The sequence below is a fragment of the Sorex fumeus genome, unplaced genomic scaffold, assembly GCF_029834395.1.
Source record: "Sorex fumeus unplaced genomic scaffold, SorFum_2.1 ptg000265l, whole genome shotgun sequence".
Lineage (NCBI taxonomy): Eukaryota > Metazoa > Chordata > Mammalia > Eulipotyphla > Soricidae > Sorex > Sorex fumeus.
In genome coordinates, this window is record NW_026606322.1 from 1254688 (window position 1) to 1268154 (window position 13467).

The following is a 13467-nucleotide window of genomic DNA, read 5'->3' on the forward strand; positions in this document are numbered from 1 at the left end:
AGAATTTTTTTTTCAGTTTAGGCATTTTTGGTTATTGTTGAACAGCACAGCTCTGTATTCAACTGCCTTTTGGTTAGTGTTATTCAGCTATTCATAAACATCTCCCAAATCAGTCATTGTCTTCCCCTATAATCTCAAGTCCCTCTATGCCCCATGTAGTTAGTTACTGACCTACAGTCTACCAACTATTTCCCCTTTAATGATACACCTTCCCATTGCCCACCTCCACCAACTCCCAGCAAGTAAACATTGTCATCTGTAGAATTGACAACTGACACCAAAAAATTGAAAGCACACAGATAACACACGTTTTGTGTTGTTGTTATTAATTTTTCTGTTTTATGGGATCACACCTCACTGTATTCAGGCCTTACTCCTGGCTCAGCGCTCAAGTGCTTGGAGGACCACTTGTGGTGTCATCGAAACTAGATTTATTACATTCAAGGCAAGTGCTTTACCCACTACACTCTTTCCAGCCCCCAAACACGTTTATCCATTCACTCTGGTGCTTCCGAGTAACTTCCAAATCATCTGTTTGTAACTATCGTTTCTTTTCAGATCACATAAATTTTTTATCAATCATGTTTTTGATTCTTTTTTCTAAATTCCCTTGCTATCAGATATCTAGCCCTTACTGTTCTATTACAAAAAAGAAAAAAAATTATATGAGACTTTAAATTGCATTATCTGAGAAAGATTTTGGAGCTTTATTTTGAAACCTAAGAATCATTGTTGAAATAATGGAAATAGTTATTGAAAAAAAAAAATTAAAAGATTGACCTGAATCCAGAACTTGAGGAAGATGTTTATTAAATATGTTTTAATATGTTTTAATAGTGTCTATTACCTTTTTAGGTCAGGTGGAAAAACATAATCGGGAAATAGAAGAAAAATCAGCATTGATTATCCAGAAACATTGGCGGGGCTACAGAGAAAGGAAAAATTTTCATCAACAGAAGCAATCTCTCATGGAGTATAAAGCAGCTGTCACACTTCAGAGAGCAGTTGAGTGACAAAAAGAATACAGAGCTAGAAGGCAAAACATGAGTTCACACATGACTTTGCTAGTTACCTGCTGTAGATTACTGATTAATCCACCTTGTTTTTCTGTCTTAGTTTCTTCTCCAAAATAAGAAATTCCTAGCCACTGCCCCAAACTGATTTAGGTATTCCATAGACACTTTGTATCATTTATCATATTACAGTGGGTTTTTTTTTTTTTTGGTTTAGGATCAGAGAGATAGTGCAGTGTGTACGGCATTTGCCATACCCACAGCTCACCTAGGTTCAATCCCCAGCACTGTCTATGGTCCCCTGAGCATGACCAGAAGTGATACCTAAACAAAGAGCCAAGAGTAAGCCCCGAATATAGCCAGTGTGACCCAAAAATCAAAAAGTAATAGTCTTTCTTCTTTATTTGGCTAGGAATTCCTCAAGGATAAGAAACGAAGTCTTAATTGTTACCAACTCTGACATGTGCATTATAAACAAATGTATGTCCTTCCTTTTTTGCTATATTATGTGAATTGAAAGACCTAATTCATGGAGTAGTATTGTGTAAATTACAAGGGTCAGTGCAAGTTCAGCTTAAATGAGCAGTCTGGTTGGGGAGAGTAGACAGACTCTTGCCTTGCACACAAGTCAATCTAAATTCAATCCCTGACACCCATTATTGTTCCCCAGGCATCTCTAGGAGTGATCCCTGAGCATAGAGCCAGGAGTGAGTACCATCAGGTGTGACCCCAAAATATAATAGTAATAATAATAATAATAGTGGCAACCCCCAGGTACTGCTCAGGAACACCTGGAGCCATTCAAAGTTAGGCTTTGCTTGAGACCTCTGAGGCTAGGGACCAGTGTTACAGTTTCACTGTGTTTATACTTATAAAGAAGTTCTTTAATTTGATGGAGAGGAGAGGAGAGTACCGTCTTTACTTATCTACTTTCTTGCCATAATTCCCGGCTTTTTCAAACTATAGAATGCTGCAGGATTTTTTCTCTTGCTTTCTCATCTCTTAAGAAGCTCAGATGGAAAGTGATGGTTGCTCTTATCTTCTAGAGCAGCATTTCTCAAGAATATTCCTTGGATTTATTCCAAGGATATTCCTATAGAATATTTCAAAGAATCTACCCTTGAAAATTGTGTGAAAGACCAGGGCATGAGACAAGGAGGCCCACACTATGAGAGGGAGGACACAGGAAGCTCTTCCTGGCTCTTTGCTCAAGGGTCATTCTTAGTGTTGATGGGGTGGGCAGTGTCGGGTGAAACTGGGGTCTGTCGCATGTAAGGAAAGCACTTTACCCCTTGCACTTTCCTCTTTGTCCCTGAAAAACAATTTTAGCTTAGACCATACAGAAATGGGCAGCAGACTGGATTTAGCCTCTGGAGCATAATTTTCAAGTCCTTTCCTGAAATTAATATTGATCAAAATAAAAACTACAGATAAGGGAGGAGAGCAAAGGGGTGGAGAGAAAACTGGGTAAGATAAATTTTCTGTCAAAATCTTGCTTGTTTTCTTGAGTTATCCCAAGGTTTGTTTCATCTAGAGTTAAGTGCTTAAGAGTTTAAGGAGGAAGATTCAGTGTTTTTTTGTCAGCAGTTCCATTATAATTTTACATTTTCTTATTTTTTTCCTGTATACTATCTCTTCAGTATTCATAATTCTATAGGCTAAGTACAGCTGGTGTCTCTTTTTCATAGACATAAAACCTTTCATTATAAAAATTAGGTCACTCCCATGGAATCCTATAGCTTATAAAGAATTGAGACTTTAAAACCAATGTCTATTTCCTCTTTATTGGTTGCTCTTCAAATAGTACATGAAGAGTACTGTTTGTATGCTTATAAGACATTAAAGCACTCGAGAAGAATATATTTTCAAAGTTATTATCTTCTCTCTCCATCACAGTTGTATTACTCTCTTCTTGTACACTCATTTAAGAATTACTGCAGTGTAATCACTACTATATGTTATTGGAAGAAAGCAATTCTATTAATTAGGGAAGAAAAATTAGACACCATCTGTTTGCTTTTTTTCCCCCAGGCTCTTAAATTCCTAGCAAAGTGTCATCAGAAAAAGAAACTGTTTGCTCTTTGGCAAGGACTAACAGAACTCACCGATGCACGAAGAGTTGAATTGAAGCAACAAGTGGATGACTATATCAAAAGGCATTCAGTATGTAGATGTTTTTTGTCATTATTCAAGTGCTTAATATTCACCAGCAAATCAGTGTCTCATTTGTATATGTGTGTGTGATACTGGTATAAGGTAAAACACTTGCTTTACTGTAAAGTTAATGGCTTTGGAGTCATCTTTTAATTATTTACATGAGTATAAGTAATAAGGAAAAGGACTTTGCTTTATATTACTTTTTTCCATAGTGTATCAGCAAGACATGCTACATGAAACTTACTATTTTGAATCTTTCATAAATAGTATATGTAGCTTCCGGCCAATAATTATCATTATATATCTATACTTAAATGTATAATATATATGAAAACTGAAATCCACTAAGTTGTTAATGAAATTCAGGAGCTAATAATATAAAACACTTAACTTTCCGCCTTACAACTTGATTATTGAAATGAACTTACACAGAACTGTTGATATCTTTTAATTTTTATCACCACAACGTTGTAGATCATTGTTCTTTGCATTTATTTCCCTTGTAAAGTACTTAACCTTGTACCTTTTATTTTCAAAGTTTAGTAATCTTTTAAGACAATTTTTCTTTGCAGAAAGTCACTCCTTTCAGAGTGACTCTCATCTCAGTTTTATAAGCTGTATATCTGCTCATCATTAATGTTTCTCCTGTATATCTCTGTTCTCTAATATTCTGGGAAAAATCGGTATTTTATGTTTCAGCCCATCAGAATTACTGTTCTCCTCATTTGAACCAACCAACCATATTATTTTTTACTTTTCATATTTGTCTTACTTAAGTTGTTTTTGTCTTGGTTTATTTTGTCATTCTCTCTTTTCTTCTCTAGCTCATTTAACTATGCAGAATTTTATTTTTTTTAATGTAGCAGTATTGCTATTTATTCAGTGAATGATTATTAGGCTGATTGAATTTGGCATGAACTCCACCTTAATTTTTTTTTCCTTTTTTATAATTTTATTAATTAAATCACCATGAAAAGAGTTACAAAGCTTTCGGGTTTAAGTTTTGGTCATACAGTGAAACACACCAGTGCCCATTTTCCACCACCAAAAACCCCAGTATACCCCCCATCCCGCCTACCTGTGGGGCAGATGATTTCCACATTACTCTTTCTCTACTTTGATTACATTCAATATTTTGACATCAGACCCACATTATTTGAGATTTTACCCAAACACTCAGATCTGCTGAAAAAAAAAAAAACAGTAGACAATTTGTTTTCTGTTGCTGGTTATGAATAACAGCTGGTTATGAATATGCAGTCGTGGCCATGCAATTTGGGAATTCCAAAATTTTAACAATTAAATCTGGAGGGATTTTTGCCAAAACCTTTTGGGTTCCAAGATTTGTTCCTGAATTCTTGGATCTTGGTTGTTAAGCAGCTTGATCAGGAGTCAGAGAGGCCATTTGTGGGCAGCGACTCAGGGTCTCATTGGGGCGGAGATGATGGGGCTGGCTCCACCCCCATCCCGTGAGGCTTCGTGTGTCTCATCTCTGTAAGCCCAAACCTGACTATCCAGTGGCCTCTGGAAGATGGCGGCCACTGGCTGCCAAGGAGGAGCAGGCGGAGGGACAGCTCCCTTTTCCACCAGGGGTGGCCCAGCAACAGTAACCTACTGCAGGATCCACACATTCCTGCCAAAAGCCACTGGGTTTCGAGATTTGTTTCTGAGTCTCTGGGACCATAGCTGTTAAGCAGCTTCATCAGGAGCCAGAGAGGCCGTTCGTGGGTGGCGACTCGGAGGTCTCATTGGGGCTGGAAGGAAAGGGCTGGCTCCACCCCCATCCCATGTGGCCCTGTGTGTCTAATCACTACGGTCTCAAACCTGATCATCCAACGGCCTCTGGAGGATAGCAGCCACCAAGCTGCCAGGGGGAACAGGCCAAGGCACGAAACCTATTCCACCTGGGGTGGCCTGGCATCAATAACCTACTGCAGGGACCGAATACATTTCTGCCAAAAGCCGCTGGGTTCCAAGATTTGTTTCTGAGTCTCTGGGATCATGGTCATTAAACAGCTTGATCAGGAGCCAGAGAGGCTGTTCAGGGCGACGACTCAGGGTCTTGTTGGGGTGGGGAGGAAAGGGCCGGCTCCACCCCCATCCCATGAGGCTCTGTGTGTCTCATCACTGTGGGCTCAAACCTGACTGTCCAATGGCCTCTGGAGGATGGCAGCCACCAAGCCGCCAAGGGGGAGCAGGAAAAGGAACAGCACCCTTTTCCCCCTGGGGTGGCCCGGCACCTGTAACCTACTCAGGGACCCGACACATTTCTGCCAAAACCTGCTAGCTTCCAAGATTTGTTTCAGAGTCTCTGGGACCATGGCCATTAAGCAGCTTGATCAGGAGCCAGAAGGCCGTTTGTGGGCGGCAACTTGGAGGTCTCATTGGGGTGGGGAGGAAAGGGCCAGCTCCACCCCCATCCCGTGAGGTCCCATGTATCTCGTCACTGTGGTCCCAAATCTGACTGTTCAGTGGTCTCTGGAAGGTGGCAGCCACTGAGCCACCAAGGAGAGAGCAGGTGGAGGGATAACACCCTTTCCCCCCTGGGGTGGTCCGGCACCAGTAACCCATTGCAGGGACCCAATGCATTTCTCCCAAAAGCCGCCGAGTTCTGAGATTTGTCTCTGAGTCTCTGGGATCATGGCCATTAAGCAGTTCGATCAGAAACCAGAGAGGTCTTGCTTCTAATTACATAGCTGAGCCTGAGGTGGTTTGTGGGTGTGTCTCCCACATTCCTAACTTTTGGCCATTTACTTTCTTGGTAAACTTTGCCCCAACTTGTTGGGGTCTGGCCAAAGGCACAGCAGCAATTTTGGGGTATCTGAAAGTCTGAAGGCGCCATCAGGCTGCTGATGCTCTCACCTCACAGGTACATATTGACCTGCTGGCGGCACCATACCCCCAAATATACAGAATTTTAAAGCATGCAAATTCTAGGTGGCTAATATTTAAAATTTGATGTGATATTTAGGTAATCATATCATTCACCTTTTCATTCTTCCAGAACTCCTGAAATACAGAAATTAATGCAAAAACAAAATTATAAATGGAAATCAGAATAATTATTCATGGTAGCAGAACATGTATCTGTTAAAACACTTAAACAGAGCATTGTAGGAAATATGGTGCCACCAGCAGGTCAATCTGTACCTGTGAAATGAATGCATCAGCAGCCTGATGGCGCCTTCAGACTTCCAGATACCCCAAAATTGCTGCTGTGCCTTTGGCCAGACCCCAAAAACTTGGGTCAAAGTTCACCAAGAAAGTAAAGTTACGTAAGTGGGAGACACACCCACAAACCACCTTCAGCTCAGCTATATAATTGGAGGCATGGCCTCTCTGGTTTCTGATCAAACTGCTTAACGGCTATGATCCCAGAGACTCAGAAACAAATCTCGAAACCCAACGGCTTTTGGCAAAAATGCGTCCAGTCCCTGCAGTAGGTTACAGGCGCTGGGCCACCCCAGGTGGGAATAGGTTTCGAGCTTTAGCCTGTTCCTTAGCCTGTTCCCACATGGCTGCCATCCTCCAGAGGTCCTGGACAGTCAGGTTAGGGCCCACAGTGACAAGATATGTGGGGCCTCATGGGATGGGGGTGGAGCCGGCCCTTTTCTCCGCATCCCAACAAAACCCGAAGTCGCTGCCCACGAATGGCCTCTCTGGCTCCTGATCAAGCTGTTTAATGGCCTTGACCCCAGAGACTCAGAAACAAATCTCGAAACCCAGCAGCTTTTGGCAGAAATGCGTCCAGACCCATCAGTAGGTTACAGTCACCAGACCACCCCAGGGGGGAAAGGGTACTGTTCCTCCACCTGCTCCCCCTTGGTGGCCTGGTGACCACCTTCTGCCAGAGGCCATTGGACAGTCATCTTCGGGCCCGCAGTGACGAGACTTGCAGAGACCCACTAGATGGGTGTGGATAAGGCTCTTGCGTTCCACTGGGTTCCATAGGTGGTAGACCTGGGTTTGATTCCTGATACCCCATATGGTCCCCCAAAGTCCACCAGGAGTGATTCTTGAGCACAGAACCAGAAGTAAGCCCTGGCCACCACTGGATATGGCCAAAAAACAAAAAAACTATTTTAAAAGACAGCTGAAATTATAGTTACAAATCCTCATAGGGAATGCCAGAGAGATGGTACAGCAGGTAGCATATTTGTCTTGCATCCAGCTGGCCCTAGTCCAGTTTTCAGCACTGCATGTGATCCTCCAAGCCCCACCAGGAGTAATCCCTGACAGCTGAACTAGGAGTAAGCCCTGAACACAACTAGATATGACTCAAAAAAAATTTTTTTAATTTATAATCCCCATAGGTAAAACTTGAGGTCTAAATTGCTCTGAACTTGGGGATTAAAGAAGAAAAGAAGTCCCTAAAATTGAAGAGAAGGAAATACTTTTCAGCTCATTTAATAAGACCAGCATTTCTCTGACACCAAAGCCAGAAATATTTCAAGCAAAGAATCAGGGAAAAATTCCTCATGAACTTAATGTGGAAAAATTTAAAGAAAAAATTTTAATTCAGCTCAATTAATATATTAAAGGATTAGTATATCACCAATCTGTCTCAGGAAAGCAAAGTAGTAAGGAAAAAAATTTCGCAAAGTACATCTAGTCCCAATGCCCCACCACCCAAAACACCAGCAAACTAGAAATAAAAAATTTCCTCTATTTGATAAAAGATAGCTGACACCATACTTAATGGCAAAAGACAAAGTTTCTGAAATTAGGAAAAAGACAGGGATGTCATTCCAAACAATCACATTTCCATAAAATGTTTTTGGTAGAAATCAATAAGCTGATTCAATAATTGATGTGGAAATGTGAGAGATCTCAGATAGCTAATATGACAGCAAAAGAAATTGAAGGCTAACAGGATGTGAACTCAGTACCTAATTTCATAGTACTATAAAGTGCAGTTCTCAAAGAAATGGCAGTGATGTATTTAAAAGACCTTTTTAAAAGAATGAAAGTATTGAATTCAAAACTAAATCCATACTATGGACAACTGACAATCGAGCAAATAATGTGTAAAAGAAACTGAACCAAATGAATAACTTTATGAAAAACTAAGTGTGATGACAAACTTTTGAATACTATCTGTATTTGACATTATGTATAAAATGTAACTTGAATCATAGAAATAAGTGCAGTGCAGTTACAGTTATAACTATAAAACATCTAAGAAAAATTTGGCAAATTTCTTGAATAGACATCCAAAAATATGATCCACAAAAGAAAAATCAGTAAGGGCTGGATAACACTTGCCTTGTAAATGGGCAGCCCCATTCCAATCCCCAGCACACATGTGATCACATGACCCCCACTAGAAGTGATTCCTGAATGCAGAGCAGGAGTAAGCCCAGAGCACTGCCAGCTGTGGCCCCACAACAAAGCCAAATTAATACTTTAAATTTCATCAACATTTAAAACTTCTTTGTTTGTGCAAAATATTAGAATTTTTGTTTGGGATTTTTTGTTTGTTTGGGTTTTTTGTTTTGGTACTGAGTGTTGCTCAGGGCTAACTTCTGGCTTTGCATTTAGGATTACTCCTGCCAGGGTTCTGGAACCTTATGTGGTATGGAGGATTGAACCTATACTAGTCACAGGCACCATACACACTATGCTATATCACCAGCCCCCAAAGCATTTCTTTTTACTATATGTGTATTTGTATGGGATTTGGGGACACACCCAACTGTACACAAGGATCATTCTGGTGGGACCCTGGGAACCATATGAGTGCCAGGAGATCAAACCTCAGTTGGCCACATGCAAAGCAGCTGCCCTTCTCTCCAGCCCTGAACAAAATATTTAAATGGAAATTTCACAAAAGAAGATAGAGATGGCAAATAAACGCTTGCAAAGGCACATAATCAGTTGAAAAAAGGAAATGGAAATTAAAAACACAAATCACACCTGTTTAGAATGACTAAAATTGAAAGATTGACCATACCAAAGATTCTTAAGCAAGTAGCGGAACTGTAACTCTCCCATACTCTGTTAATGGAATGTCAGATATTATAACCACTTTGAAAACAGTTTGGTGGTTTCTTAAAACCTAATTGTGCATTTCTCATGAATGAGCTAGTTTGTTCTTACCTATGACAGAAAAAGAAAGTATGTCCATATAAACAAGTGTATATAAATTCTCAGGAAAAAAAAAGCCTACATATGTACCAGCAGCTGAATAATAATAAGTGGATATACCATGTACTAGTCAGCATTACAAAGGAGTGAATTGTTGATACTGCACCATAGACGAATCTCATAGTAATTGTTCTATACAAAAGAAGCCATATGAAGAATATGTACTGCCTCATCACAAAACTAATCTGCAGTAACAGAAAGCAAGTCAGTAGTTGCTTAGGGATTTGAGGTTGGAGAAATTGGTAAGGGAGTTACGAAATGACAAGGAAATTTTTGGTGTAATTATTCTTTGTCTTGATTACAGGGATGGTTTTTACAGTTGGATATCTATCTATGCATGTCAAAGTTCTGAAAATTGCAAACTTTTAATGTTTATAGATTATTTTATGTCACTTTTAATTCAAAGTTTTATATTTTAAAAATTTATATTTAGGAACTGGAGAAATAGTACACTTGCCTTGTACTTAGCTGACCTGTATTCATTCAATCCGCAGCACCCTGTGGTCCCCAGACTTTACCAGATCCCTAAACATAGAGCCAGGATTAAGCCGTGAGCACCTCAGGGCATGACCCAAAAACAAAACAAAAATAGTATTTAACCTGAATCAGGGATTTTCAGTGGCCAGGTCACAAGGGTGAAATGTTGAAAACCAACCAAATAATACCCCCAAAAAAGAAATTTCCTCCTCTACAACACGTAGATCATTGATTCCCAAGAGAACCTTAGTCAACCATGTGCATGGCAAGAGAGATAGTATACTTTAACCCACTGTACAATCTGCCAAACCCCCAACGCCCCTCAGATCCTAGATTTTTTAAATTCTGGTCACCACAATTGAATATGGAGGTTTCAAAAGCTTTGGTAACAGTAGAAACTTTTGGAACCCATGGTGATCAGTTATTATTCAGAATCAAGTACGTAATGAGTCAAAGGCTTTCTATCAGAGATGACCCATGCCACATTTCCAGGACAAAAGTGGGAAAAGTTTAAAGTAAGGCATGGCATGTAGAGGTTCTAGAACCTTTTCTGAATAGTTGGGTGAAACATAATTTGAGAATGTTTCTGTAGTTACTATTTTCTATTCTTTCATCTCAGGGCTCTCAGATGTCAGATATGACCAGCAGAGAGCTCCATTCCCAAGCTCAAGAACGCCTGCAACACTACTTTATGGGCAGAGCCCTAGAAGAAAGAGCCCAGCTTCACAGAAAGGCTCTAATGGTTCAGATCAGCACCAACATTGAACAGTTAATGAGTATGTAAACATTTATTTATTTTCTAAAACTAATAAACATTTCGTTTTTATTTCCTAAAACTTTGTAAAGTTTTGTGACATCCAAAATATTAAGAAGGGTAATAATATTTGATGATCTATTAGTTTGTCTCCTGACCAGAGAATACATCTAGATCATACCAGTACACAGTATTTTAAAGTGATGCAGATCCTGTAACCTCCTCCTTGATTGCTTTCCCCAGCCTTGGTATGATTAACATCTATCAACTCAATATTGTCTGTTTGCTTTTTGGGTCACACCCAGCGATGATCAGCAGCAGTTACTCCTGCTCTGCACTCAGAAATTACTCGTGGCAGAGCTCTGGCGACCATAAGGCATACTGGGAATCAAACCCAGGCCTGTTGCATGCAAGGCAAAGACCCTACACACTGTACTCTGCTCTGGCCCTACAACTCAAAATTATTCATGTTAAAGCTGCTGAACCTGGGGACCAGAGCGATGGTACAGTGGGTAGGCATTTGCCTTGCATGTGGCCGACCCAGGTTTGATCCTCAGAATCCTATATGGTCCCCTCAAGCACTGCCAGAAATAATTGTTTGAGTGCAGAGCCAGGCATAGCCCCTGAGCACCACTGAGTATGACCCAAAAATCCAGAAAGCCAAAAATAAATAATAAAGTTGCTGGACCCTTTTAGCCGATTCTATTATGAATTTTCAAAAGCATATTGTCATATATCATAATTTTTAATAAGGTGCTTTCACAAAAACTAATTTATCTGTTCCTCATTTAATGAGAAACTATCCATGAAGTCAGTGTTTAACTCTACCTTTGAAATATTTTCAGCATATGTGGAGCAGTTTTTTAATACCATTATTTATGAATTTTATATTTTTTAATGGATAGATGACTATAAATTCCTGATGTTTAACAAATATTTCAAAATTAATAAGTTTTTAAAGCAGGGATTGGGAAGAGTTGCCACTAGCTTATAGTTAATCTGTCACTGTCACTGTCCACCCGTTGTTCATCGATTTGCTCGAGCGGGCCCAGTAACGTCTCCATTGGAGACTTTGTTGTTACTGTGTTTGGCATATCGAATACATCACGGGTAGCTTGCTAGGCTCTGCTGTGTGGGCAACATACTCTCGGTAGCTTGCTTTTGAATAATCACATGTCATCACAGCCATAGATTTGAAGTTGGAACTGATATGAGTGGAGATGGCAGGTTCCCAGGTTCTTCAATATTTTCAAGAATGAAAATATTAAATAATAAACATGCTAAAACTCACAGAAAATAGAAAAGTTTACTGGAAAGTAAGTCACAGTGAAAGAAATTTCCTAACAGGGGAGGAACTTAGTTTAGAAATAAGTTAAGTGTGGCTCATTTTGTAGGAATTTTTATAGGGAAACTGGGGTCTTCATGTTAGTTCCAAAGTAAGAGAATATTCCCATTTGTTTCCTAAAGATGTCTTGTTAATTTGGGGTCCATCTGTGTTATTAAGATAAGACTAATACCTTGTATGTACATAGAGTCTTTCAGGTTATTTACTGGACTATAACCCTGGGTATTACCTATTACCTATTGATCTTTTGTGAGTCCAAGAGCTGGGGCAGGATTTGTGGTCTTGAAAAATTGTAAACTACCGACCCAGTCTCATAGAGAGTCCAGGAATGTATAAATTGTAGACTTAAGTTAACTAAAATGATGCCACAAAGTAGCAGTGGGCAAGGGGGAAACCAAGCTTTCTCTCCCAGAACCATGTCTTACCTGCTATTGCAGAGGTCCAACTCTTAGTGTTTAAGTTTCTTTGGTACAAAACTCTTTCACTCACCTGTTTGTTCTCTGTTTACTGCAGAGGCACCTAGTCTGAAAGAGGCCAAAGGGAAAGAGCCTGAACTTTTCCTGAGTCGATCCAGGCCTGTGGCGGCCAAAGCAAAGCAAGCCCATCTCACTGCCTTGAAGCATATACAAGCACCTTGGTGGAAGAAACTTGGAGAAGAAGCAGGAGATGACATCAGCGTCCCAAAAGATGAACTTAGTCTAGAATTAGGATCGTTATTCATTGGTGGAACCAAACCCCCTTAGGCAGTTCCCCAAGAAATGCATTCTACCTCTAACAAACTACTAGACTAGCGCTGCTGTCCTAACTTTTAGTTTTGTAGCTTTTTCTTCGCAAATAAGACTGACTTACTGGCAGTAAGCAGAGTTATTTTCTACCTCTATCTCAATTGTCCTTCTCTTTAATCTGCTTTATATTCCTGGCCTCTGTGACTTTTGGTATGAAATTAATCTCAGCATGGTATTCTGTTGCTAATTTGAAATGTGGTACTTCTTTTGTTGTTTTCCAAAACTAAGTGTTTTCTAAATAAATATTTTTAAGAATTATTCTGAAAACTCTTGTCAGGATTGCTTCAACATTTCACATTTATTATTTTGATTTCTTACTTCTTATTAAGAACGTGTTCTTGGCTTTTATTAATGTAAGAGAAAAATGATCAGTTAAAGAACACACACTGATTTCTGCAAAACATTAAACTCATTTTCTATCTCATTTCTGCGTTTTAAAAAACTCGTCCTAGGATGCAAAGCAAGAAAAAATCCTTCAAATATAAAATCACATTGTTTTATCAAACTACAAGAATTATGTAGTCCTCTGTTTCCCTTTTCTAGGAATCTCACAGTTAAAAAATCTCATAGAATTCTCTTTGCTACCTATATAATTCTGTTTTGTTTTGTGTTTTAAAATATTTTGATGGAGGAGAGGTTTGAATCATACCTAGCTTACTCTGGCTCTGTGCTCACTGATCACTCCTGACTTAGGGGACTTAGAGCTTAGTGGACCATGATGGATGCCAGGAGTTGAAAGAAGGTCAGCCTTGTGCAAGACAAGCACAATCTGTCTTGTTTTGGATCCAA

The 13467-nt window shown here is 39.7% G+C and overlaps 1 protein-coding gene across 1 annotated transcript in view; it reads left to right on the forward strand.

Annotated features, from left to right (window-relative positions):
• The window catches only part of IQCB1 (IQ motif containing B1), a 54550-nt gene extending 41651 nt beyond the window's left edge, over nt 1-12899 (forward strand). Inside the window, exons 11-14 of the mRNA XM_056109318.1 lie at nt 856-1004; nt 3045-3176; nt 10414-10570; nt 12407-12899. Coding sequence (XP_055965293.1) covers nt 856-1004; nt 3045-3176; nt 10414-10570; nt 12407-12636 — 668 coding nt within the window. The 3' untranslated portion in view covers nt 12637-12899. The remainder of the gene's footprint in view (nt 1-855; nt 1005-3044; nt 3177-10413; nt 10571-12406) is intronic.
• The last annotated feature ends 568 nt before the right edge of the window (nt 12900-13467 follow it).